The sequence below is a fragment of the Eptesicus fuscus genome, chromosome 5 (genome assembly GCF_027574615.1).
Source record: "Eptesicus fuscus isolate TK198812 chromosome 5, DD_ASM_mEF_20220401, whole genome shotgun sequence".
Taxonomy (NCBI): domain Eukaryota; kingdom Metazoa; phylum Chordata; class Mammalia; order Chiroptera; family Vespertilionidae; genus Eptesicus; species Eptesicus fuscus.
Genome location: NC_072477.1, coordinates 57,616,970 through 57,643,856, shown reverse-complemented (window position 1 = coordinate 57,643,856; position 26,887 = coordinate 57,616,970). Strand labels below are relative to the sequence as shown.

The following is a 26,887-nucleotide window of genomic DNA, read 5'->3' as shown; positions in this document are numbered from 1 at the left end:
GCCCTTGACCGGAATCGAACCTGGGACCCTTGAGTCCGCAGGCCGACACTCTATCCACTGAGCCAAACTGGTTTCGGCAAATAACTTCTCTTATTTTTTAAGAGAAGTTATCTTTTTATTGAAAATATTCATCAACTTAGTAGACCTGTTCCATATTTAATAGGATAGTTCTTATATACATCAATTAGTCAACTAGTTGTGAAACATTTTAAAAATTTCTGTTGTCAGGCCTTGTGCAAGATACTTGGAATACAGCTGTGAATAAAACAGTGTTATCATTTAGCTCACTGATTAGAAAGGGCCAGTGCTGTAAATGTTATAAAGGAGAATTACAGGGTGCTGTGGGAGAATACAGCAGCTAGTCTTAGGTGAGGGGAGAACAGGGAAGGTTTTTATGAAAAAGCGATATTTAAGAACACAACTGAAGGATAAGTAGGATATAGATTATATATATATATGGAATAATAACAGTATTTTGTGAAGAGACAGTAGTTCTTTATATATATTTTATATAACTTGAAAAAGTAACTTAGTGATAGGAGACAATTTTGAGGGGAGAAGGGTGGAGAACTCAGAAAAGTAACCAGAAACACTTCCAATCATAATAGTCAGAGGGAGGAACTATTAGTTCTTTATTGATCAATGTGAGAAAGCTGGGTGAAGAAATTGGGATATTTAAGAGATAGATATAAAACAGTTTGAATTTTGCATGCTGTGCAGAAGGGTAGTAGAAGAGGCATTGAGAGAGATAACTCAAATGAGAAGTCATTTCTTAAATCTGGTGAAGTACCGTGAAGATGGGGGTGAAGAGTGTTGCTTTTTCTTTCAGACAGTGATAAACTGTTGATCTTTAAGAATAATGGTTGTAGAAGTGTAGGGTAGAGGGCAGAAATTGAACTAGTTTAATTGAAATAAAAGCTTGACAAAGATGCAGTAGGAATAAGGAGAAAGGTTTGCATGCATAAGACTCATACAGGAAAAATAATGCAAATGGTAGTGTATTGGGATAGTAAATTTAAAAGGATAGAGTAAGGTTTTGCATGTATAAATGGTGATTAAAGTCAGTAAGAGTGGTTTATTCACTTGTTCAACCCATATTTATTGAATGCCTACAAAACAAAAAACCTTGATTTGTAAACTAGGTAGAGATTAAGGAAAGAATTAATTGACTTATATTTCTCCATGTTCAGTATGGGCGATTAAAGGAAGAATAAGGTACACACAGCCCCTGCCCTTACGAATATCTATCTATATAAAAGCCTAAGCGACCGTCGCAACCGAACGGACGACCAAACAGGCTGTGTGAGGCGACCAGGCTGGCAGGGGGGTTAGTGAGGGACGACCAAACGACCGAGCAGCAGGCTGCGTGGGGTGACCAGGCCAGCGGGGGTCGGGGGGCAGTTGGGGGCGATCAGGCCGGCAGGCAGGTGAGTGGTTAGGAGCTAGCGGTCCAGAATTGTGAGAGGGATGTCCGATCCCGGGGATCAGGCCTAAATCGGCAGTCAGACATCCCCCGAGTGGTCCCGGATTGGAGAGGGTGCAGGCTGGGCTGAGGGGACCCTCCTCCCATGCACGAATTTCATGCACCGGGCCTCTAGTATAGTATAATGAACAGTTGACATTATCTAGGATCCTGCTATGTAATGAGAAGACTAAGGTCCCAGAGGTAAGGATGACCCTTACCGAGACAGGTGGTTTGTCAGAAGATCCAGAGAAGTGTCAGAGTCTTTGCAGGCAGCTAAAGGAAGTTAAAAAGTTTTCCTTGAGATATAATCAGTCATTGTCTAGGGTAAAAGTTTTAAAGGCTCTCCAGGAATTCTGTTTAAAATTAGTTAAGAATTTGTTTTTCTTGAAGAAAGCCGCCCTTTTTTTTTATAATCGCATTTCAGCTTCAATGTTTTTATTTTTTTGAATAGGTAATATATGCACATGGTTCAAAATTCAAAAAGTACAAAAGGGTATTCAGTGAACAGTAAGTGTCCCTTCAGTCCTTATCACCCACCACCCAGTTCCCCTTTCTGGAGATAACCGCTGTTACCTGTTCCTTTTGATTTGCAGAATACTGTATACCTGATGAGATATTTTTTAATGTTTTCCACTGGGACACCCTTCTCTTATTAAGATTGCTGGAACCAGCCAACACCAACAGTTTGCCTCTTTGTAGGCTGTCAGGCCAGCATATCACCCTCTACAGAAACCTTACAGTTTGGGTTGTTCTGTTTATTTCTATCATTATGCTTTTTATTCCATATTTATATTAATATTGTTTATAGCTAACATGGGTTTTAACAATAGTACTCTCTAGTAATCCTAATATAAATATTTGATTGCTTAAGAATGTGAATTTTAAATTATAAACTTCATAAGGGAAGGGACTGTGTCTGTCTTATTCATCAGCATATCCCAGTATCTGACACTGGATTAATCAATGAGTAATATGTTTTAACTGAGTGGAAGGAAGAGAAAGTTATTATACTTTATTGGTTATCTATTTGGTTGCGTTTCAGCCTTAATATTTTCTAAACCATATTTTTATGAAAGTTCCATTATTATAATTTACCTTAGTGTCAAATCAAGAAATAAATCACATGAGAGACATTTATTGAGTATCTGCTATATGTCAGGCGTTGTATAAAGTGATGTAGAGGATAGGAAGAAGTATAAAATATAATTTTTGCCTTTAAGGAATTTATAATATAATGGAAGATATAACTTATTTATGAAAGCATAATACCAGTATAAGACAGAATGTAGAGGGATGGTACAGGGAGTCAGTATTGCAAGAATTCAGAGGTGATGGAGATCACGGGGCTTTATTAATGTAACTAGAGGCCCGATGTACGAAATTCATGCAAGGGCCTTGCCCCCGGCCCCTGCCTGCTGTGGCTGCAGCCCCTGCCCGCTGCGGCTTTGTCCGGAAGGAAGGATGTCCAGAGGATGTCTGGTCTAATTAGCATATTATGCTTTTATTATTATAGATAGGACCCTGAAAGGCAGGTAGGATTTAGGTAGCCAGAAGGGATGTTGAAGAGAGTTCTAGGAAGAGGGAACATGAGAAATGGTGCAGAACTGGAGATATTTAATACACTTTGAGAGAACACTGACTCACTAGCCTGAATGGACAGCTCATAGTGGGAGCAGGGGAAAGGCCATGTTGTGGAGGTCTCTTCATGGTAGTCCAAACGAGTTTGGACTTCATACTGTATAAATCTGGAGGTATGGAAGATTTTTGGGCAGGGTACTGATAAGATGAGAATGACATTTTTAGTAGACTGGTAAATTGGGAGAATTATATAAAATGGAGTACAAGATACAGAACCATCAGGAGTAGATATAAATACCTTTCCCTGTTTTTCACCCTAAGTATACCTAAAAACCCTGGACATTATATGTAAAATAAACATAAGACTCTGAAAGGTGGAGAAATGAAGGTAGACAGATTAGGGACCTTTGTACACAAGGAATGACACCATGGTGAGTATTGGGTTTTCTTTTTGCCTCGCATACCCCAGACAGCAACCTGGAAATGCCAACAGGTGCAGACAGAACACCCCAAGAAGAAAAGGGCAAGCTAGCAGAATCGAAACGTTTATAGAATAGCCCCTCTATCCTAACCAAGCACCACACAGGAAAACTGGGTCCACCAACTGCAGCAAAGGCTTAGAGGAGAGCTGAGTTTTCCACCCTCACCAGGTGTAAGGCGGTGCCCCAACCCTCCTGCTGGGCTGGTGGCAGGGAAGCCCAAGAGGGGAGTAGAAATTTCATTCCTGCCAGATGTTAATGGGATGTCAGTGTAGTTAATGTGGGAAGCCTGGATTTCGCTTTATCCAGGAGTAGGGAGGAGCAAGGTACCGCTCCCTCCCTTTGCTGGGCTGGTTTAGAGGGAGCTAGTGAAGGCCACCCCCTCAATGTCAGTGGAGGCAACATGGGGAGCAGTAATGAAGTATCCCTCCCTCTCCCAGGCAGGGTAGTGTTAGCAGCTACTCGCACCTCCCACCCAGAATGAGTCAGGATTCCCTCCTCTGAAAGTGTCCTAGAGGCAGCGTGGAAAACCTGGGCTCCATTGGGTGGTACCCCATCTCTGAGTCACCTGTAATTTACGTGTCAGTAGACAGAGACGTAACTTATTTTTGATTGAGATATAATTGTGCCTTATGTGTCAGTAGACAGAGAGGTAACTTATTTAAAATGAAAGTAACGTCATCTGAAGGATAAGGTACCAGTAGAACTTCTTCAAATGTTGTGCATATTCCAAACCAACATATCTATGATAAATTCACAGTGTCGTGGATGTTAGAAAGCTACTAATTTTTAATTTGGTAATTTTTACTTGATAATTTGGTTAGGACCTGGGTTGCTCTGGAAGAGTAAATAAAGCTCCAAGCTGTCCTATCTAATAAAGAGGGAATATGTTAATTGACCATCACTCCATCACAAATATGGCTGCATCCACAGCTGAGGCCAAGTTCCCATAAGGAGCCTTAAAGAGCAATCAGCAGGGACCTGAGGCTACGCCCTCCCCCGCCCCTGTGGGGCTTGATAGGGGACCTCAGGCCGTGTCCCCCACCTGGCAGGGCTTGACAGGGGACTTCAGGCCGCACCTCCCACTTGGCGGGGCTTGACAGGGGACTTCAGGCCGCACCTCCCACTTGGTGGGGCTTGACAGGGGACTTCAGGCCGCACCTCCCACTTGGCGGGGCTTGACAGGGGACCTCAAGGTGCGCTTCCCATCCTGGTGCTGGGCTAGGGGACCTCAGGCTGCTCCTCCTGCCCCAGCGCCAGGCTGGGGGACCTCAGGCCGCACCCCCCACCAGGTGGGGCTTGACAGGGGACCTCAGGCTGCACCCCCCACCCTGGCACCAGGCCAGGGGACCTCAGACCGCACCCCCTGCCTGGGTGGGGCTTGACAGGGGACCTCAGGCTGCGCCTCCCGCCTTGGCACCAGGCCGGGGGACCTCAGGCCATGCCCCCACCTGGCGGGGCTTGACAGGGACCTCAGGCCTCGCCTCCTGCCCCGGCGCCAGGCCAGGGGACCTGAGGCCATGCCCCACACCCGGTGGGGCTTGATGGGGGACCTCAAGGTGTGCTTCCCGTCCTGGTGCTGGGCTAGGGGACCTCAGGCCGCGCCCCCCACCAGGTGGGGCTTGACAGGGGACCTCAGACTGCACCCCCCACCCTAGCACCGGGCCAGGGGACCTGAGGCTGCACCCCCCTGCCTGGCGGGGCTTGACAGGGGACCTCAGGCCATGCTCCCCACCCAGTGGGGCTAGATGGGGGACCTCAAGGTGCACCCCCAGTGCTGGGTCAGGGAACTCAGGCCGTTCCCCCCACCAAGCGGGGCTTGACGTGGGACCTGAGGCTGCACCCCCCTGCTGGTGGGGCTTGATGGGGGACCTGAGGCTGTGCCCCCCTCCCGGTGCCAGGCCGGGGGACCTGAGGCTGTGCCCCCCCGCCTGGGGGGGCTTGACGGGGGACCTCAAGGCACACCCCCCCCCCCCGCCCTGGTCTGGGCTGGGGGACCTCAGGCCATGCCCCCCATCCTGGCACCGGGCCAAGGGACCTGAGGCTACGTCCCCTGCCCGGCGGGGCTTGACAAGGGTGGGACTGGCCGGGTCTGGATCTAGCCCAATTGCGGGGGGGTGGGCGGCCAGGTCTGGGTCTCACGCGATTTTGAGGTGCATGTGGGTAGGCGGGGACTTGACTCTGGGTCCCCTGGTGGGCTCCAGATTCTGACAGGAGGAAGGTTTTCATATACATTTTACTAATTTTTTTTAATCTCTGACACTTCTATTATAGAGAAAGGGCAAATAGCAATATTAAATTATTTCCTCTAATTAATCCCCTTTTAATGTGCATGAATTTTGTGCACCGGCCACTAGTGTTTTTATGTTTAGAAATCTTCAGAAGCACATTTCTCTTAAACATTGTGGAAAGAAGACTGCTTTTAAGAACTTATATTCAGATTTTGTAGAGTTGGAGAATAAAAGGACTTAGTTCTGGGTGAGAAAATAATTTAAACATCTATTAAATTCATTTTCAGCTCATTTACGCCTAAGTTGACTAGTAAATGCAGTTTTTGAATTATTAATTTTACCTATACTAGCTTTCCAGAAATCTTACGAGCATCTATATATAGAAGTTTAGATTTCAGATGAGTAATAAGTTTTTGTAGTAAAATAGGAGAGTTCTGAATGGCAGGAATCCAATAAGGAGGAAATGTCAATTATGATAGAAAATGGAGCATCATCATTTTTAATCTTGCTCAGGGCTGTCACATTATTAGTTCGGGGTTTGGCAAACTTTCTGAAAAGGGAACCGGATAGTAAATATTTTAGGCTTCGTAAGTCACATATGTTTCTGTCGCGTATTTTCCTTTGTGTGTTTGTTTTGTTTTGTTTTGTTTTTACAACCTTTAAAAGTGTAATTAGAGCCAGACCGGCATGGCTCAATGGTTGAGCTTTGACCTATGAACCAGGAGGTCACGGTTTGATTCCTGTTCAGGGCACATGCCTGGGTTGCAGGCTCGATCCCCAGTGTGGGAGGCAGCCGATCAGTGATGTTTCTCTCTCATCATTGATGTTTCTATCTCTCTCTCCCTCTCCCTTCCTCACTGAAATAAATAAAAATATTAAAAATAAATTGTAATTATACACTTGAAAGTAATATAATGTTATATGTCAATTATATCTCAATTAAAAAATGTTAAAACAATTCTTAGTTCACAGGCTTGCAAAAATAGGCTGAGGGTAGCTGGTTAAGGCTCTGTTTAGTTTCATAAAGTTGTAAAGTCAACTTTTTCATAGCACAGAAGAGACATTTTATAGTGAGGCATCCGAATATACAAAGTATCTTTTTAAGTTCAGTTAACTTAATTTGTAGATTTTTCTTAAATTAAAGAAAAAAGTTTGTCCTTTTTTTCCTCCTGTTTTTTTTTTTTTTTTTAATCCTTACCTGAGAATATATTTATTGATTTTAGAGAGAGGGGGAGAGACAGAGATATTGACAGGCATCAGTGTGAGAGAGAAACGTTGATCGGTTGCTTCTCCTATGCAGCCCGATCTGGGACCGAACTTGCAACCTAGGTATGTGCCCTTACCAGGAGTTGAACCCGCAATCTTTTTGGTGTATGGGATGACACTCCAACCAGCTGAGCCACCTGGCCAGGGCAAGTCAGTTCCCTTCTCTTTTTAAGTCAGTTCCATTCTTAATTAGCACTTTATATTTCTGATTTCTCTCTCTTTCTATCGAAAGGGTTTATATAAAGTTTTTTTTACACAGTATTTATGTATGCCTCAATTGATAGGCAAGTATAAAAAATAGCTAGTTGAATATTCAGAATCTATCATGCATGCAAAGAAGTGTCCGATTGTTATGTTTTTTTTAAACTTTTGGAAATAGAGAAGTGATTCTGTCAGGGACACTTGATATGCTTCAACTTGTATTAGAACTGTTTTTCAGGCTGCAGAGTCTGTCTCACTTCTCATGCTATGATTGCATAGGCCATGCAGGACTTAGTGGTGCCTACCTGATTCTTCTTTACCGTGGCAAAGCTCCAGCCCCATGACTAATGCTCTAAAAGAGTTTGAAAAATATGTTAGTGTCACTTTGATCATCTGTCATAGTTATCAGATCTTTGACTATATAAGAAAATCATTGAACACTATCAAGGTGTTCAATAGATTGTTTTATATTCTTTGTGGTTAATTTTTAAAGAAGTGATTTGAAGATTTTTGAGCAGTGGCTCTACTTTGAAATAAATGCTAAAGTATCCCAAAATGATTATATTGAAATAAATCACATATAGAGTTTTTGTATACAAGTGGTAGAAATGGCCAGAAAGTAAATTATTTTAGATAAATAAATTTTATTAAAATAAATTATTTTAAAGCATTCAAATAGAAATATCTATTTATATAGGAACAATGAAAATGTTACCTATGTGTCATTGGACTGTGAGCTCCTTGAGGGGGGAAGGGTTTTTTCTGTTTTGTTCACTGCTGTATCCGTACTACTAGAACAATGTCTGGCACATAGGGGTGTTCAGTAAATAGTTGTTGCATGAATTAATTATTTTTATCTGTTACTATACAGAATTCTCTTTAAATTGTACTGTTAACATACATAATTCTAAAAACTGTATAAATCTGAAAACAATAACGTTTATATCTTTGAAAATTTTCCAAAAAGATTTTTGACTACAACTGGCCTTCTAATTAGTTTGCTTTGTTAGAGTTGCACACAAATATTTTCTTTCATTATGCCTTAACATGATCCCTGACATTTTTATGTTTTCTTTCTCTAGCCATTCTGTTTGAATGTGTGCATACAGTCTATTCTATTTATCCCAAGTCAGAATTACTTGAGAAGGCTGCCAAGTGCATTGGAAAATTTGTCCTGTCACCTAAAATAAATCTCAAATATTTAGGTAAGATGATTGGTTCTTTTGACAAAAATTACAAAGAGAGCTTTTGAAATTTGCTGGGTATTTGTTGCAAGTCACTTCATATAATGTGATTTTTGCTTTTAGGACTGAAGGCTCTTACCTATGTTATCCAACAGGATCCCACTCTGGCTCTTCAACACCAGATGACAATAATTGAATGCTTAGACCATCCTGATCCCATTATTAAAAGAGAGGTAAGCTGATGTTTTGAATTATGTATTATAATTTTAAAACTTTTTGTTGCCATTATGGAGAGAAATTAAAGTGGTGGGCAGTGTGTGTGTGTGTGTGTGTGTGTGTGTGTGTGTGTGTGTGTATTTTAACTTTTGAGAGCATTTTATTCTTTCTGCTAAACTTAAATAACTTTTCTAAAAACTTCTTGTGTCAGTATCCACAGGAATGGTTTTAAATTATGAGTTGGAGGAATTAGGTCCAATTTCTTGTATAGATTCATTAATATATTTTTGGTCCGAGATATTATATCAATAGAAGATCTGCATTTTATTCCCAGTTTTTTATTAGTACCATTTTAAGATATATTATATGATGATTAATAATCTTTCATTGTTCTCTATAATATTTGTAAAATGGGATAATGCATTCCCTATTACATATGTAGGAATGTATGAAAACATTCCTAAAATGATTTTAAATTCTTGGAAGGAAAGGTGTATTATTTGCTTAATCTTTTTCATCTTTTTCCTTTTATAAAATTGCTTGGGTGTCTATATAAATATTTCTGTTAATTCTCATGTAGAGAAATCACTCTATACCTTCATTTAAAATGGTACTTAGGACCTAGTTAAGAAGAGTGGATAGTTTTATTTTTGATTTTAAAAGTACTAAAGATAAAAAGGGCCACTAAACATGTAAGTTACTTAGAAGCAATGAGTTAAAAGTAGTTATTGAGAGAACATTGTATTGCATTAAACAATTGTAATTTTTAAAAAAGATTATGAATTTTAAAAGGTACTGTGTTTGAAACAAAACTATTCTTATATTTATGTATTTATCCTTACCCAAGGATATTTTTTTTTTCATTGATCTTTAGAGAGAGAGTGGAAGGGAGGGAGGAGGAGAGAGAAAGAGAAAGAGAGAGAAACATCTATGTGAGAGAGACACATCAATTGGTTGTCTCCCACACGCATCCCTACCCAGACCAGGGATCAAGCTGGCAACCGAGGTACGTTCCCTTGACTGGAATTGAACCTGAGACCCTTCAGTCTGTGGGCCAACACTCTATCCACTGAACCAAATGGGCTACGGACATAATTAATTTTTTAAACTAGCTTTATTTTTCTTAAGTTCTGTTTATTTCTAACGGTTACCATTATTAAGTCCTGTGCATTTTTTGCACACCTATTAAATGGCCTGCTCAGGAGATCTACATACTAGTAAAAGTGAAAGAATCAACTGTGTTATAAACATATGTTACTGTATTTATTGGTGTTATCATGTATAGTTTTATAATACTGTTTTTATTTCTCTTCCTTAAATAGACGCTGGAACTTCTTTACAGAATTACTAATGCACAGAATATAACAGTGATTGTCCAGAAAATGCTTGAATATTTACATCAGAGCAAAGAAGAGTATATTATCGTCAATTTGGTTGGCAAAATAGCTGAGCTGGCTGAAAAATATCCTTTGTTTGAACCATAATCATACAATGCCTTTAGTTACACAGTGGTTTAAAATGATTGGTATGGACATGCTCACTTGCAAGTTGAGTTCAGAGACCCAGCATAATTTCCATTCCTGATATCCAAGCCTCTCTTGTCAAAAATAGGAATTTGTGTAGACTTCTTAGGGGATGGCTTTTTCCTGGCTCTTTTCATTCAGTTGGTCAGTATTATGAGCAAGAAGATACAGGAACCTCTGCCTGATTTCTCTATCCGTCCCTCCTTGTCTTTGACTTTACTTCCTGCTCAGTTTCTTTTCTGAGTAAAAGTTCTTGTTGTTTTTAGGGGTGTGTGGGTTGGGTGGAGGGATCAGGATGCTAACATTTATCCTTTACACTGCAGAGGTTGGCAAAAGTAGGTTTACATTGTATGGAAAATAATTCAATCCTATATAATAAAGAAGTAATATGCAAATTGACCATCACTCCAACACACAAGATGGCCGCCCCCATGTGGTCAAAGATGGCTGTCCCCTTGTGGACACAAGATGTCCGGCAGGGGAGGGCAGTTGTGGGCAATCAGGCCAGCAGGGGAGGGCAGTTGTGGGTGATCAGGCCAGCAGGGGAGGGCAGTTGGGGGGAACCAGGCCTGCAGGGGAGGGCAGTTGGGGGGAACCAGGCCTGTAGGGGAGGGCAGTTGGGGGCGACCAGGCCGGCAGGGGAGGGCAGTTCAGGGGTGACCAGGCTGGCAGGGGAGGGTAGTTAGGGGCAATCAGGCCGGCAGGGGAGCAGTTAGGTATCGATCAGGCTGGCAGGGGAGTGGTTAGGGGGTGATCAGGCTGGCAGGCAGAAGCGGTTAGGGGCAATCAGGAAGGCAGGCAGGCGAGCGGTTGGGAGCCAGCAGTCCTGGATTGTGAGAGGGATGTCCGACTGCCTGTTTAGGTGGGATTGGGCCTAAACGGGCAGTCGGACATCCCTTGAGGGGTCCGAGATTGGAGAGGGTGCCGGCTGGGCTGAGGAACCCCCCCCCCATTCATGAATTTTGTGCAGCAGGCCTCTAGTAATTAATAATAATACCAGAACATACTCTGTTTTGCATACTTACAACTGTAAATCTACTTTTGCTCACCCCTGTATTGTTTATATTAGAAATTGTCACAGTAAAGTAGTTGGGAACTCCATTCACATGATACTTTTCTTCACATTAGTTTTTTAAAAGTCAGAGGAACTTCTACTGGTCAAGACTCAATGCTTAAGACGACATAAATTTATTATCTCATAGTTTCTGTGGGTCAGGAGTATAGGCATGGCTTAGCTGGATTCTCTGCTTAGGGCCTCTTAGGGTTGCATTCTCTTTAAGATGTCTGTTGTTAAAGCTAAGGAAGAATGAATGAATAATGTTAATTAAATTATCTTGGAAATTGCTTAAATCCTAGGCAGTGCTCTAGGTTTGGCCAGCAAAACGATAAAATATTAGAACTGAAGAGGAGCAGATTAGATAGGAGGTTAAACAACTTGTTCAAGTAGATACATCACAACATTCAGTCTCTCTGAAGTGTATATTATTTTCTATTATGTATTGTCTGTAATTCACTGGAACATTTCTTTCATTTACTTGCCATTTATTTATTGGATGCCTGTTATGTACAAGACAGAGTGCTAGATAAAGCGACCTGAACTGGTTTTTAAAGTTTATTAAATAAGATTTATTGAACACCTATTTTACATAAAACTGGAATATAGAACATAATATTGGCAGAGGTTAAAGGTAAAAATGCCAAACTAGGATGAATTGGTTATTTTTTAAAAGGTTGATGCAGAAAGGATAATTTTAATAAGTGGCATTTGGAAGTGTACTTGTTCTTAACACTGTGGACACATATGCTCCTGATAATGCATGGTTTATTCAGACAATGAATGCTGTGTTTTCAGTAGGAGGAGATGTGATGCATCCTGATATTCCCAATAACTTCCTGAGACTGCTAGCGGAAGGTTAGTAAACTATTGCATTCTGTAAAGTAAAGACTTTTAAATTAAAAGTTTTTACTACAGAGTCCTTAGAGAGTTTAATGAAAATGATATATCAATTTCTTTGTAGGTTTTGATGATGAAACAGAAGATCAACAATTAAGGCTTTATGCAGTTCAGTCTTATCTCACTTTACTAGATGTGGAAAATGTGTTCTATCCACAGAGATTTCTTCAAGTTATGAGTTGGGTGAGCAAAGTACATTCAATCATAAATGTTTATAAAATTATGTTTTTATAAAAGCAAATGCTAACGATATATTTCCTTCAGAAATCATTCAGTTCTACTATTCAGCTAACTCCTTCAGCTGTCAATTCCCCCGCAACCCCCAGTGGCCAGCTGCCTTCTATCACTTAACTATTTACTTGTCTGCTCATTCTCCCTGCTATCTCACACGTCTAGTCTTTTAAATATGGGTATTTGTTTAGATTTCTCTGTCTACAACACATTTGTTGTGTTTCCTTTGTGACTCTATATTTGAATGTGTGAATACTCATGTAACGATGACATATTAGTTAACAATGGCTGTAAAATAATGTTATCACAGACTTAATGCTTAAAACAACATAAATCTATTATCTCATGGTTTCTGTGGGTTAGGAGTATAGGCATGGCTGACTGGGTTCTCTGCTTAGGGCCTCTTAGGGTTTCAGTCAAGGTATTGGCTGGGGCTGCTGTCTCATCTGACACTTGACTGGTAAAGAGTCCACTTCCAAGCTCAGAAATCAGCTTCTTTGGCTGTAAAATTGTACGTTCCTAGAATGACCTTCAGTTTCCTGCCATGTGGGCTTCCCAACATGGGTGTTTGCTTCATCAAAGCCAGCAAGGGAAATCATCTCTTTGTAAGATGTAAGTCACAATTTGATGTAATTTAATCATATATAATCACATATATCCCATCATCTTTGTGTATTCCTCCTTATGCATATGGGTAAGTGTTTATAGCGGAGATTTGGAGAAGTACAACTTTTGGGTCATAGGATATGCACATTTTAATATTTTATAGTTTTGCCAAAACTTAGCATGTTAACTTAAATTTTTATCCAGACTTTTATTTAAGAATTTTAATTTTCTTATCTATGGGAAAGTTGAAAGACTAGTAATAACAAGTACCACTATACTTTTCTTCTAGATTCCCAGTTATTATTATTTTATTTTTTTAAATATGTTTTTATTAATTTCAGAGAGAAGAAGGGAAAGGGGATAGAAACATCAGCAATGAGAGAGAATCATTGATCAGCTGCCTCCTGCACGACACCTACTGGGGATTGAACCTGAAACCCAGGCATTTGCCCTGACGGGGAATTGAATTATGACCTCCTGGTTCATGGGTTGATGCTCATCCACTGAGCCACACCGGGCGGGCATCCCAGTTATTATTTTTAATCATCTTTGCTTTATTCTATCAACACCTATACCTATATCTAGGTCTACCTCTATATAGTTTGTTTTACTGGACCATTTAAAATTGAGTTGTAGACATCGTGACACTTGACCTATAAAAAATTGAACATGAATCGCGTAAGAATGATATTATTCTAGATAATGATAAAACCATTATTATACCTAAGAAATATTAATATCACCTAAGATACAGTTTATATTCACAGTCCAAACAAAAGTCTCCTTAAGGCTGTTTTTCTGCTCTTTCCAATCCTACATCCAGTAAGGGTTTGCAAATTCTATTTATTTATATTCTTTTAGCCTTTTAAGAATTTTATAATGAGCCTCAGTTTCTTTTTGTTTTCATGACATTGCTTTTTTGGATGAATACTATTGAGTTGTAGAATGTCCAACATTTCTGAATTTCTCTGATTATTTCTGGTTCTGTTAAACATTTTTAGCAAGACTTCTACATTGGCAATCATGTGTACTTCCTACTGCATCATATCAGGATGCATGTAATTTCAGTTCCTTCAATTATCGGTGATTGTAAGTTTGTTTGGTGAAGACGTTGACCTTCAGATCTTTCCATTGTCAAGGAGTGCTTTCTCTTTAGTAATTTATAACTAATGTGAGGTGATTCTGTGAGGCTCTGTCAACATCTTTTCCTCAGCTCTCTTTCACCAGTGCTTTTAGCATTGATAATCCTTATGCTAAATTGGTTATTATATTTGGTGGCCATTTGTTTTTTCCCTCCATGAACGTGACATGTCATTGTATTTATTTATTTATTTATTTATTTTTATTTATTTATTTACATTCCATATATTTAGAGTGTTTTTATTTCTTTCTACAGCATATAAATCCTGTACATGTTTTGTTAGATTTATACTTAAGTAATTCATTTTCTTTAGAGCAGTAGTAAATGGATTTTTAATTTTGGTTTCTATATGTTTGTTGCCTGGCAATCTAGAATTGTTTTTGTAGATTTCTTGAAACGTTGTTAAGAATTTTTCCATTTCTGTTCATGAGGGATATTGGCCTGTAGTTTTCATATTTTTCTTCTCTGGTTTGGTATCAAGGTAATGCTGGCTTCATAAAATGAGTTGAGGGTGTTCTTTTCTATTTTTTGGAAAGATTGTGTAGAAGAGAGTTGTTTAGTTTTTAAGTGTTTGGAAAATTTCCTGTTAACTTTTCTGTTACTGATTTCTAGTTTGATTCTATTGTCAGAGAAAATACTGTGTGATTTCAGCTCCTTTTAAATTTGTTGAGGTTTGTTTTACGGCCTGTGATACTGTCTGGGTTGTGCTGTGTTCTCTGGGTGCTTGAAAAGAGTGGGCATTCTGCTGCCTTTGGGTGGTGTGTTCCATAAATGAAGACTAAATTCTTTTGAAGATGATGTTGCGACAAGGGTATTAAGATTAAACAAGTGGCCTCTGCTGACACTGTGAAGGGGTGTCCTTGTTATTTCTGAGCAATGGGGAAAGCGCTGACTCTCCACAGGCCCCTGACCACACCCCAGCCGAGAGGGGAAGGGCACCTCCTTATACCTGGGTGGAGGTGATGTAGGCTTCCTGCAGGGCCTTCACGGACACAGCCAAGGAGTGGGCCCCTGCAGCTTGGTGGGATGAAAGTCCTGATCCCCACTCGGCCTTCTCTGTCACCATCCTTGTGGGGGAGTTGTGCCTCTTACAGCCTGGCAGAGGTTGAAGTCTTGGCCCTCCACTCTGCCTTTGCTGGTATGGGTAGGACTGCAGTTTTTTTCTGTGTGGTGCTTAGCTGGAGTCCAAGCTTTTTGTCTTCCTGGCTATTTGGCTAGAGGGCAGGCTTTTCCTGGGATTTTTTTGTTTGAGCCCATTGGTGTTTCCAGGTTGTTAGTTCTCCAGTATCCAGTTTGGGGTGTCTGAGGCAACAGATAACTCACTGTATTGTTCCTTAGGTCCCAAAGTCCTTAGCAATTTGCCTTTTCTTCACCTTTCAGAGTCTTTTTACATGTGTTTTATTTGTATCATCAAGGGTTTTTAGGTGTATTTCATGGGAAGAATATGGGAAAAATGCTTCTACTCCATCTTCCTAGAAATATAAATTCACCAGTTTTTGAACTGGGATTTGTTACCTGCTCTTCTAGAGAGGTAACCACTTTTATTAAAGCACTCAAAAATTATCTTACTACTTAAGGATTGAACTTAATGAGTTGTATTTCTTTTCTTTTTTTAAAAAATATATTTTTTATTTCAGAGAGTAAGAGAGAGGTAGAAACATCAATGATGAGAGAGAACCATTGATTGACTGCCTCCTGCGCTCCTCCTACTGGGGATCGAGCCTGAAACCCAGGCATGTGCCCTTGACTGGAATGGCACCCAGGACCTTTCAGTCTGCAGGCTGACGCTCTATCCACTGAGCCAAACCGGCCAGGGCAATGAGTCTTATTTCTTTTTCCTCCTCTTCTTGTTGCTAAGCGATACATCTTCCCTTGACTGTCACCTCACCTCCCTCTTTTTTCTTGCTAGTGCCAGTATTACACCAACGACATGAAAATACTTAATAAATACTATTTAGGAAAGGTCTCACACTTCATGAGTTGTCAGTTTATTAGTGATTTTTAGACCAGTAGGATTATATATCTCCTGGATAAGTTAGATGTAAGAAAAATGATATGTAATGTAGATCAGTGTTCTTCAAAGTTCTGTGGGTCATCTTCATCAGAATCAGCTGATGCTTGTTCAGATTGTGCAGTGCAGATTATCACCACAGGCATACTGTAGTTTCTGTAGGTGGGAATTTTTCTCACATTAGTTTGAGAGAGAATTTGAGAGCTTTGGTTCAGTAGTGATCCTAATCAGGAATTGAAGAGTGTCTCTTCTGGAGAACTGCAATGAAGGGATTTGTACTCTTTGACAATCTCTTTTAATATATCTGTGGTTAGAGCCTAGAAATCTGTATTTTAATGAAACACTTCAGGTGACTCTTATGTATGCTAGCATGTGAGAACCACTCATTTAAATACTTTATTGGAAAGTAATAACAGAATGTGAAAATGCTTGTAAAAACCAACAACCAAACGTGGAAGTTCAGAAGAAGGCTAATTGGTAAAGGTGTCTGTTTTGTATATTGTTAATGATCAAGATGTAGAAAACATTTTTGTATCGAGTTCCAATCTTGGTATAATTTTGAACTAATATGTACAATTTAATCTTTAATGTATTTTTTTTTTTACTATGAGAATATGTTTAATCTAGATTAAATTCACTTCAGCAATAGGCACTTTGTTTAGATTTCCAAGTATAGTTTGCTGTATAACGTGATATTTGTATATAAACATCTCCTTGTTTTACTCATAGGTATTAGGGGAGTATTCCTACCTCTTAGATAAGGAAACGCCAGAAGAAGTTATAACCAAGCTCTACAAGTTACTTATGAATGACTCCATTTCTTCAGAAACAAAAGCCTGGCTAATTGCTGCTGTGACCAAGTTGACACCTCAGGCACACTCGTCTAACGTTGTTGAGAGATTAATCCAGGAATTCACGGTGTCTTTGGATACTTGTCTGAGACAGCATGCATTTGAACTAAAGCATTTGCATGAGAATGCAGAACTTATGAAGAGTTTGCTTCCAGTTAATAAGAGTTGTGAAGACATGGTGGTAAGACATTTGTGTTCCACCTTTTTAAAAATTGCATAATCTTTAAACAGAATAATTTTTGCATTTGTGATATGTCAGGAATATATCAAAATATAGTTTCTGTAGGTTGGAATGTTTCTCACACTAGTATAAGAGAATTTGAGAGTTTCTGTGCAGTAGTGATCCTAAGTCAGGAATTGAAAAGTGTCTCTTCTGAAGAACTGCAGTGAAGGGATTTGTGCTCTGACAATCTCTTTGACTATATAATAATTCAAGAATTTTGATCTCCTTTGAACTCTAATATGTTGTTTTATTATTCCTCTCTTTTCTTTGAGAATGTAAAAGATAGTTCTCCATTTTATTTTGTCCATCCACTGTCTAAATTCTTTACCACTTTGAAACCTGCCGCCAAACTTTCTCTCTTTCACCTCCTTTGAGCCACCACCCCTGTTAACCCAATGCACTCAGTTACTGCCCACCCTCTGAATTTGTACCAGTCTGTCCCTCAGATTGGTGTAAATCAGAAAACTTTCAAAAGGAAATCAGATTTGCTCAAATTTTTATATGTTAGATGTCATATAGTTGATAAAGAGAAGAGGATGGGCAGTATTCCCACTAATTCTGATTTAGATTTTCATGACTTGTATTAATTTTGAAGCTTTGTTCCTTTGTTCTCTCAATAGGTCCTCAAAGGTAGAGGCCTTGCTTTAACATTTGGTAGACATTTCAGAGACATTCATTGATGCTGCATATAAAATTAAACTAGGAAATAACCTCACTTCCTCTTTTCTCCAAGAATCTTAGTGAAACTAAACCTTTCCAAATTCAGAGTGTGACAAGCCACTTAAATGTTTGAGACTTACTTGCTGTTCTAAATTATCAGCTGTTTGCATACATTTGGCTAAATCAGGAGAAGCTAGTTTCTGGTTTCTGAGGTTATCACTACTATCCTCTTGTGTATATCTCATTTTTCTTTTCTTACTTTTTCTCTTCTCCTTTTTTCCTTACTCATTCTCTATCTCTTGTTTTTTTGTTTATTTATTTAATCATTCTCTTGTACTTTTCTATTCCTGTTGAAATTAGTTTTAAGTAATTTTCCATAGATTTTTGAAAAAGCATTTTCAGATAGAAAGGAATTGGATAGTTAAATCAAAGGTACTGTGGGAGGCCGAATAATAGCTCCCCAAGAGGTTCACATCTCAATCTCTGGAACCTGTGTGTATGTTACCTTACATGGTAAAAGGGACTTTGTAGCTGTAATTAAGTTAAGGATTTTTGTGATGGGGGAATTTTCCTGGATTGTCCAAGTAGGCATGAGATAATCACAAGGGCCCTTAGAAAAGTGAGGCAAGAGTTCAGTGTAGAGAAGGCAGAGTAGCTATAGAAACAGAGATCAGAGGGACGTGGCCACAGCCAAGGAATGCTGGCAGCCCTCTAGAAGCTGGAGGAGACAAGGAACTTACTCTCCCCTGGAGCCTCCAAAAGGAATGAGTGTTGTCAGCACCTTGTTTTTATCCCTCAACAGCTGGAAACTAATACAGATTATAGCTCTAGTATATGATGTGTCTTATCCTCTGGTAGGTTACAAGTCTCATGAGGGCAGGAACTGTGTCTTCTTTTGTCTCTATCATAGAACCTAACATGATGCCCTAATGTATTGGGTACTCAAAAATGTATTCCTCAGTGCAGTGAAATTAGTAGTAACTGCACATGACTTAGTTGAGTGATTTGATTATAGATGTTTCAGAAAGCTACAGAGTTAGGTAGTACTTTTGGAATTGAATCTCTGCTTTTCACCTAAAAAATGTTTTTAGGATATATGGGCTGAAAGTACTTATGTGAACATACAGTATACTGTTTTAGGGTAAATTTTTTAATTCCTGATTTTTGCTTCAATTTAATATAGGTAGATGCTTCCTTATCTTTTCTGGATAGTCATGTGGCTGAAGAACTCAGTCAGGGGGCAGCACCGTACAAACCTCACCACCAGCGGCAGGAGGAAAAGCTTTCCCAGGAAAAAGGTAATTTTTTATGAGTTTATAGGCTAGGTTATAGGGATATCTTTTTTTTTTTTTTTCTTAATGGAAAAAATATCCATGGGTAAGGATTGATTTTGAGAGAGAGTGGAAGGGGGTGGAGGGGAAGAGGGAGAGAGAAATATCGGTGTGAGAGAGACACACCCATGGGTTGCCTCTTGCATTTGCCCATACTGGGGCTGGGGAACGAACCTGCAATCAGGTAATGCCCTTGACAAGGAGCTGAACCTGAGACCCTTTGGTGTGCAGGCCGCCACTCTCCCATTGAGCCAAACTGGCCAGGGTGGGACATCTTTTTTTATGCATGTAAGTAAATAATTGAGGGTATTCTATTTTTCCTCTTTAAATCTGTTTTGACTTGTTTACCCTGACTAGGTCTTTGGAAACCCAGGAAAAAAACAGCCTAGAGCCGTGGTCGGCAAACTGCGGCTCGCGAGCCACATGCGGCTCTTTGGCCCCTTGAGTGTGGCTCTTCCACAAAATACCAGGGCCTGAGCAAGTCTATTTTGAAGAATTGGCGTTAGAAGAAGTTTAAGTTTAAAAACTTTGGCTCTCAAAAGAAATTTCAATCGTTGTACTGTTGATATTTGGCTCTGTTGACTAATGAGTTTGCTGACCACTGGCCTAGAGGTATTCCTAAAGTCATGGGCTTCCTACACAGCAGTGCCTAAGATATGACAGCCATCCAGGAATTTCAAAAGACCTGGCAGGTGGAATTATCATGTTGGTCACTGTGATAGAGGGCTGACAGATAGTAGTGTGAGCATACCTGTGAAACAGTTTCAGGAAAAAGCTGGTTCTATGGACTAGTGAGTTTCATTTTCATTCTGTGCAGTCTTGTATATCTTAAGTGTGTTAGAACACTTCCTCCAACAAAATATGTGATGAGTGATGTTAGGAACAGCTAAGACAGGAAAGAATAACTTAAACTACATATAAGAAATGTAGCCTGTCAAGGAAAGATTTCTGTCATGATTTTAGTAAGGAGGAAATTATTTAATGATTTAAATCATTTAATGATTTTATTGAGTACTTAATATTTTCCAGATTCTGTGCTAGGCATAGGAGTCCAACTAAATAGTTGATCCTAAAATGAGACCCAAAAGTATAAACACTAATAATAGGCATGATGTTATCTTTTTTTAGAAGTATTTGTTCTTTTAAAGTTTTTGTTTAGCACAGTGATACCCTGTATTGATGGAATATGTGTGTGTGTGTGGAGGGGTGGTAAATAAAATTTTGAGTTATAATTGCCCGACCTGTTACTGTAGTGCATATAGCCTTATGACATCCAGGGCAAGGAGTGAAAATCTGGTGTTCCAGAGTGGGAGATGTGGTCCATTTGCCATATTCCTATTTTCAGTGTGTCTGGGCTATCAGCCTGCTATTGCTACAATTCAGGGGTGGGTTAGGGAAGGGGAGATAGGACGAAGAGCCTAGTTCCGGGCACTGCCTGTCTCTATTCTTAAAATAAGCTAAGTGGCTGATATAAATGTAATAGATAGTCTCGGAATTCCCCAAACCAATGAATTCCTTTGCTAAGTACTTTCCCCCCCATAGAACATCATTATAAATGGGGTTAAGTTCTCAAATTAGGCTCTTCCCTTCTCTTCCAAAATCTATTTTTCAAAAGTTTTCTAAAGTAAAATCCAAATTTCATGAGCTTAGGCTATCTGTTACATCATGGGGAGAGAAATCAGTTATGAGACAGGACATGGCCCTCTCCCTATACCTTCTGTATCTAAATCTCTGAAAGCTTGGCTGTATGTACACAAAGGCCTATGGGTGTTCGGTGAAGTCAGCTTGATTCTGGTTATCACATCAGCATTTGGAAACTGCTGACCTAGTCTGAACTCTTCACTTTATAAAGAAATGAAGGTCTAGTTTGTATACCTAGTTAACACCTGACCTACATCAAGAACTCAGTTCTGATTATCAATTTGCCCATTACTTTTTTCTACTGCACATTGATTCCTCTTCTATATCATTCATTTAGCTAACAAACAAACATTTATTTGGTACTCTTTGGGTCAGGTACTCTGTCAGTAAGGGAGATTTCACACTGAGGGCTATGTTTCTTTGGAGGAGGCAATGTAATATAGTAGTTGAGAGTGAAACTCTGGAACCAAAGTGCCTGATTTCGTTTTCTTTCTTTCTTATCTGCCTGTATCATTTCCTATATTTGTAATCTTGGTTAAGTCCATGGCAACCTCTTTGCCACAATTTCTTCATTTGTAAAATGAGGATATCCACATTAATATATTCTTAGGTACTTTTTATGATTTAAGAAGAAAAAAGATAAATGTGGCAGTTAGGAAAACAAATATACATAGTGGGACTTTATACAAAGCAGGTTATTGCTCTTTCCCATTAAAGAAATCATAAATTGCCAGCCTAGGATTAATGTTGGCTTCATGAATATAGAAGAGGAAGGGAGGGAAGGAAGATGTCAAAGGAGTCTGGAAATGTCATCTCTTTTCTGGGTGGCCATGTAGCTAGCTAAGAATCAAGGGTTCTGTTACTTAGAAAGAAGAGAATGTATATTGACATCTGCTCTACCACAATAACAACATGAATTTTCATGGCTCTGATCGAATTCATTTGGGTATACAAGCTCAATGGAATCTGAACCTGAGTAAACCTGTTCTTCATCATTAAGGGAGATTTCACATTGAGGGCTATGTCAGTCTGTTCGGTCCAGGAATGTGCCATTTTGTTAAGCAAAATACAGTCATCTCTTCATTCATAGCTGCTTAAACATTTTGCTTGAGAGCAGCAACTTTTCAGTAGATCTGGTTTATTAGCTGTCTTTCCTAATTGAGTTTTTTTTTTTAGGTTCTAAGGGAAGTAAAATGATAAAAATGAAGTACTGTCTTTGATCAGCTAATAGTATGAAGACTGTAGTAGTAGTAAATAAATCATAGCTGCTTTGTTACTATTATTATAAATACTTGGTTAGATCATCTTCAAGTTCCCTTCCAGTTTAAAAATTGTCACTGGATTCTAGTCTTCAGTTATTTTATTTCAGTAATGATGATAACTTGGATAATTTTTGCCTTTTTAAAAATAATTTTGGCTTTGTTTTAAATATGAACCATTCTTATTGTTTTAAATTTCTAGTTCTCAATTTTGAACCATATGGACTCTCCTTTTCTTCATCTGGCTTTACTGGACGACAGTCTCCTGCTGGCATTTCTCTGGGTTCAGATATATCTGGAAACAGTGCAGAGACAGGGCTGAAAGAGTAAGTTCCTTTCTTATTAAAATTGAGAACATGGGAATATTTAAATGTCTTTAAATGTAGAGGGGTTCCTGAAAGCTAAATTCTGCTTGGGCTGTTGTTTCTACTTGCTCTCAAAGTATTGATACGATACAGTATGTCCTTATACTTTAAGAGAGTTTGTGCCCTAGCTGGTTTGACTCAGTGGATGGAGCATCAGCCCATGGACTGAAGGGTCCCAGGTTCAATTCTGGCCAAGGGCACACACCTCGGTTGCAGGCTCGATCCCCGGCCTGGGTTGGGGCGCATGCGGGAGGCAACCAATCGATGTGTCTCTCTCACATCAATGTTTCTTTCTCTCTCTCTCTTCCATTCTCTCTCTCTTTTTTGAAAATATATTTTTATTGATTTCAGAGAGAAAGGGAGAGGGAAAGAGAGATAGAAACATCAATGATGCCCTAGCTGGTTTGGCTCAGTGGATAGAGCGTCAGCCTGCGGACTAAAGAGTCCCAGGTTTGATTCCTGTCAAGGGCACATGCCCAGGTTGTGGGCTCAATCCCTAGTGGGGGAAGGGGTGTGTGTAGGAGGCAGCCAATCAGTGATTCTCTCTTATCATTGATATTTCTATCTCTTCTTCTCCCTTCCTCTCTGAAATCAATAAAAATATATTAAAAAAAAAAAAACATCAATGATGAGAGAGAATTATTGATCGGCTACCTCCTGCACGCCCCCCTACTGGGGATCGAGCCCATATCCCTGGCATGTGCCCTTGACTGGAATTGAACCTGGAACCCTTCAGTCTGCAGGCCGATGCTCTAACCACTGAGCCAAATCAGCTAGGGCTCTTCCACTCTCTTTAAAAATCAATGGAAAAGTATCATTGGATGAGGATTAACAAAAAAATAAAAATAAAAAAGAGAGAGAGTTTGCTTATTTCCAAGACAGCATAGGATGTATACAACCTTTACACATAGTAATGATGTGTGTGTTATTACTACATATTGTATGTATATGTGTGTATATATGTGTGTGTATAATATGTTTAAAGAAGGATATCACAACTTATATACCCAGGTGAATATTGAGGATATAATTCTACATTTCTTATAATCAACTTTTCATAACTATCTCATTGGAAGATTGACAGATACAGAGATGAACATAAAATAAGGTGAATGACTTCACCTGAGGAAGTTGTGTGCTTTACTCAAAATGCTTTTAGAGTTCCTTTCCTTGAAAATTGGTGATACAGATGTCTAAACATCTTATGTGCAGCCAAATGGTAACCTTTTAAAGTAGGTTTTGATTTTGGAAATATAAATAAACTAGAGGCCCTTTGCACGAAGAATCGTACAATAGACCTTCCTTCACCTGGTTACTGGCACCAGTTTTCCTTCCGCCTTCTTTCAGGGTGGGGGCTTGGACCCTAGCGGCGGTGGCGGCAGCGTGGGTCGGGAGCTGCCGGGCCCCACGCTGCCATCCGCAATTGGGGCGCCGCCACCGCCCAGGTCCCTCAGTGATAGGAGGGACCTGGGCGCCGCTGCCGCTCCGACCCGCGAACGCTGAGGGGCGGGACCAGGCGCCGCTGCCGCTCCCACCGCGCCTCCCACTGGCCCCATCGGTCCCCTCTCAGCCCCATCGGTCCCCCCTCAGCGGCGGCCGATCCGGCCGTTGAGAGGCGCGGGGGGCGGGACTTGCGAGCCCAATCGTGGGCGTAGCGGAATGATGGTTATTTGCATATTACCCTTTTATTAGGTAGGATTACTCTCAGAAAAATGATTAAATTAAATGAGAAATTATGCAAAGTGCCTCATATAGCTGAGTACATAGTGATTAATAGATGGTAGCTGTCATCATTATAATTATCCAAAAGCTGAGTTTATCAAATAAAATTTCTGATCAATCTGGATGACTTTAGTTAGTATTCTGTCGTGATATGAAGTAAATGAAAATAGCTTTCTTGTTTGTGTAGGAGCTTCTTCTAAAAGATTTCAAGTGTTTTGAGTAATGGCAGCATTGTTGGAATAAATGTGATAAAATCTCAAAGGTGACAACTTTCAAAGATGACATTTGAATTTTTAGTTTTTATATATTCATTAAGGAGTCATTCACCCTATTTAATGTTCATCTTTGCATTTGTCGGTCTTCTAGGGAGATGGTTGTAAGAAGTATTTCTCAGAACAAAGACACATAGATCATGAGGAATATAGAATGATATGCTGAATGAAGTGGTATAAGTTCAAATTATATTCCTTAGCCTTTTTTCCTAAGCTCTGTGGACACCCATTTTTTTCTCAGACATTTAATTTTTTTTCTCCGACCTGCGGGGTCTTCTAACGGGGGTACCGAGGCGGCGCACCTAAGAGAATGAGAAACAGACAAGGGACGCAAAGAATGGAGGCAAGACAAAGGGGATTCTGATCAAGCCTCAAAACTTTATTTTTACAGTGTTCCTTATATGTGATTTCTAGAAGGGTGGATGCCTAGGACGGGTGGGGGCTGACCTAGATAATCGGCTAAAGTCGTAACTATAGATAAAGGGTGTGGCGGTTGAAGGGCGGCTACAGAAGAAATGCTTTGTCCTCAGGCAAGAGGAAGTGGGCCTAGTTACAGTAACTTACTGAAGGTCAGAGTTAATCCTTTGACCGACTCTTGGTTCCTGACAATTTTTGGTATTCCAAGCATGGGAAGCAGGTATGGTTTATAGGCATGTGATAATGGAGGTGATAGCAATTAAGTGCCTCAAACAGGGAACTGAGGGGCAAGGGAAGGAGAGATGATAACGCTCCAAACCCAGGGAGGAGACGTCCCTTTTACCTGCGTAACAGTTGACAGCATCTGCTTTTTAGTATTGAACTAAATACTAACAGGGCCTTGTAAATTCTGTGTGCAAACATGTACTACTCTCAGAGAAAGGGCATTTATTTGGCAAAGCAGTTAAGGAATTACACGTATGCTGTATTACCATAAAATGGAACACAAGGGTACATTTACAATTCTTTTCCAAAGAGGACCATAGCTCACTCATTTCAGACTAGTGGCCCGGTGCATGAAATTCGTGCACATTAAAAGGGAATTAACTAGAGGAAATATTTTAATATTGCTATTTGCCCTTTCTCTATAATAGAAATGTCAGAGATGAAAGAAAATTAGTAAAATGTATATGAAAATCTCCCTTCTGTGGTGATGGGCCAGGTGAATCAGCTTTAAGGAGGAGACAGTCACTCTTATGTATTCTCTGGCAAGCTGATAGTAAAGCAGTTGCCAGCCCAATTTGGAATTTCTTACCCTAAGTCCTATTATAGGCAGCACCATACCTCAAAGGGGAATTCCTAGAGCTGAGTTTAAAATATGTCCCCAATCTTTTGAAGGTTGCTTGGCCAGAATTTACTTCTGTGTTCGAATGGTCTGAGCCAAAATAATACAAGGTATACCATTTGTATTAGGGTTTTTTTATTATCAAAATCCAGACTAAGAAGACTTATGTTTAAAAACATTTTTTACAATATGTTTTATATCATATTTTGTATATGAAGGCTTTATGCTGCTCTCTTATTTACTTGTCTGCTTTTTAGACCATCTGAAAATTTATGTTGATGAGAGGCATGTTGTGCAGATGAAATGAGCCAGAAAAACCTTTAAAATAGCTCAAGGATACTTTTAGGCTTATTTTTCTTCCCCTTTCTCATTTTGCCCTTTATTGGGGTTGGGTTTCCTGAGAAGCACACAGTGTGGTGGAATTTAGCGTGTAGAATATTAAGGAGTGCCCTTGAGTTCAATATCTATGGAAGGAAGGGGAAAGAAGCAGGTTTGGGCAGAGGAAGTAGTTAAGATGCCATGCAGTGCAATGACACATTTTACTGACCCCATGGGGAGCTCTGAAGCTAGAATGGCCCTTCAGAGTTATCCTCAGGTGGGACAAAATGGGTGGACAGGGCTCTGTGCTTAAGTTCATCAGTCACTGTGTGAGTTGCTCCGGAAGCAGCGTTATATTCAGTGAGGTGGCCCTGTGCCCCTAAGGCAGTGAGGGGGTTGCACTGCCAACAGCAGGGACAATACAGTCTTGCATTGAAAGGAGATCTGTATGGAGCATACTGGTGTCCAACACACCTGCCTTTTTTTAAAAACTAGTATTTGTATCATTTATTAGTAAAACTTGAGGACTTGCTTTTTAAAAAAAAATCATTAAAGGATATGTCTTGGTAAACTGGGTTATAGAAACTCTGTAATCCTGCTGTGAACATTATGAATCCCTTTGAATTGCTGCTGGTGAGCACCCTAGAGATGCTGGGGGTCATTTTAGTGGCTACCATGAGCACTTTTGGATCTGCTCATGCAAGGACAACCAGTTTTCTTGGAAGAGGTTGATAGATAACAGTTTTTACTTTTTAAATAACTTTTTATTTTATTTTACTTTCTTAAATATATTTTTATTGATTTCAGAGAGGAAAGAAGAGGGAGAGAGAGATAGAAACATCAGTGATGAGAGAAAATCATTGATAGGCTGCCTCTTGCAGGCCCCCCATTGGGGATT

The 26,887-nt window shown here is 39.9% G+C and overlaps 1 protein-coding gene across 1 annotated transcript in view; it reads left to right on the top strand.

Annotated features, from left to right (window-relative positions):
• Window positions 1–26,887, top strand: part of AP4E1 (adaptor related protein complex 4 subunit epsilon 1) — a 68,756-nt gene that overhangs the window by 25,737 nt on the left and 16,132 nt on the right. Inside the window, exons 9-16 of the mRNA XM_008143143.3 lie at window positions 8,303–8,425; window positions 8,528–8,637; window positions 9,943–10,082; window positions 11,943–12,055; window positions 12,162–12,280; window positions 16,816–17,118; window positions 19,004–19,118; window positions 22,254–22,377. Of these exons, the coding sequence (XP_008141365.2) occupies window positions 8,303–8,425; window positions 8,528–8,637; window positions 9,943–10,082; window positions 11,943–12,055; window positions 12,162–12,280; window positions 16,816–17,118; window positions 19,004–19,118; window positions 22,254–22,377 (1,147 nt within the window). The remainder of the gene's footprint in view (window positions 1–8,302; window positions 8,426–8,527; window positions 8,638–9,942; window positions 10,083–11,942; window positions 12,056–12,161; window positions 12,281–16,815; window positions 17,119–19,003; window positions 19,119–22,253; window positions 22,378–26,887) is intronic.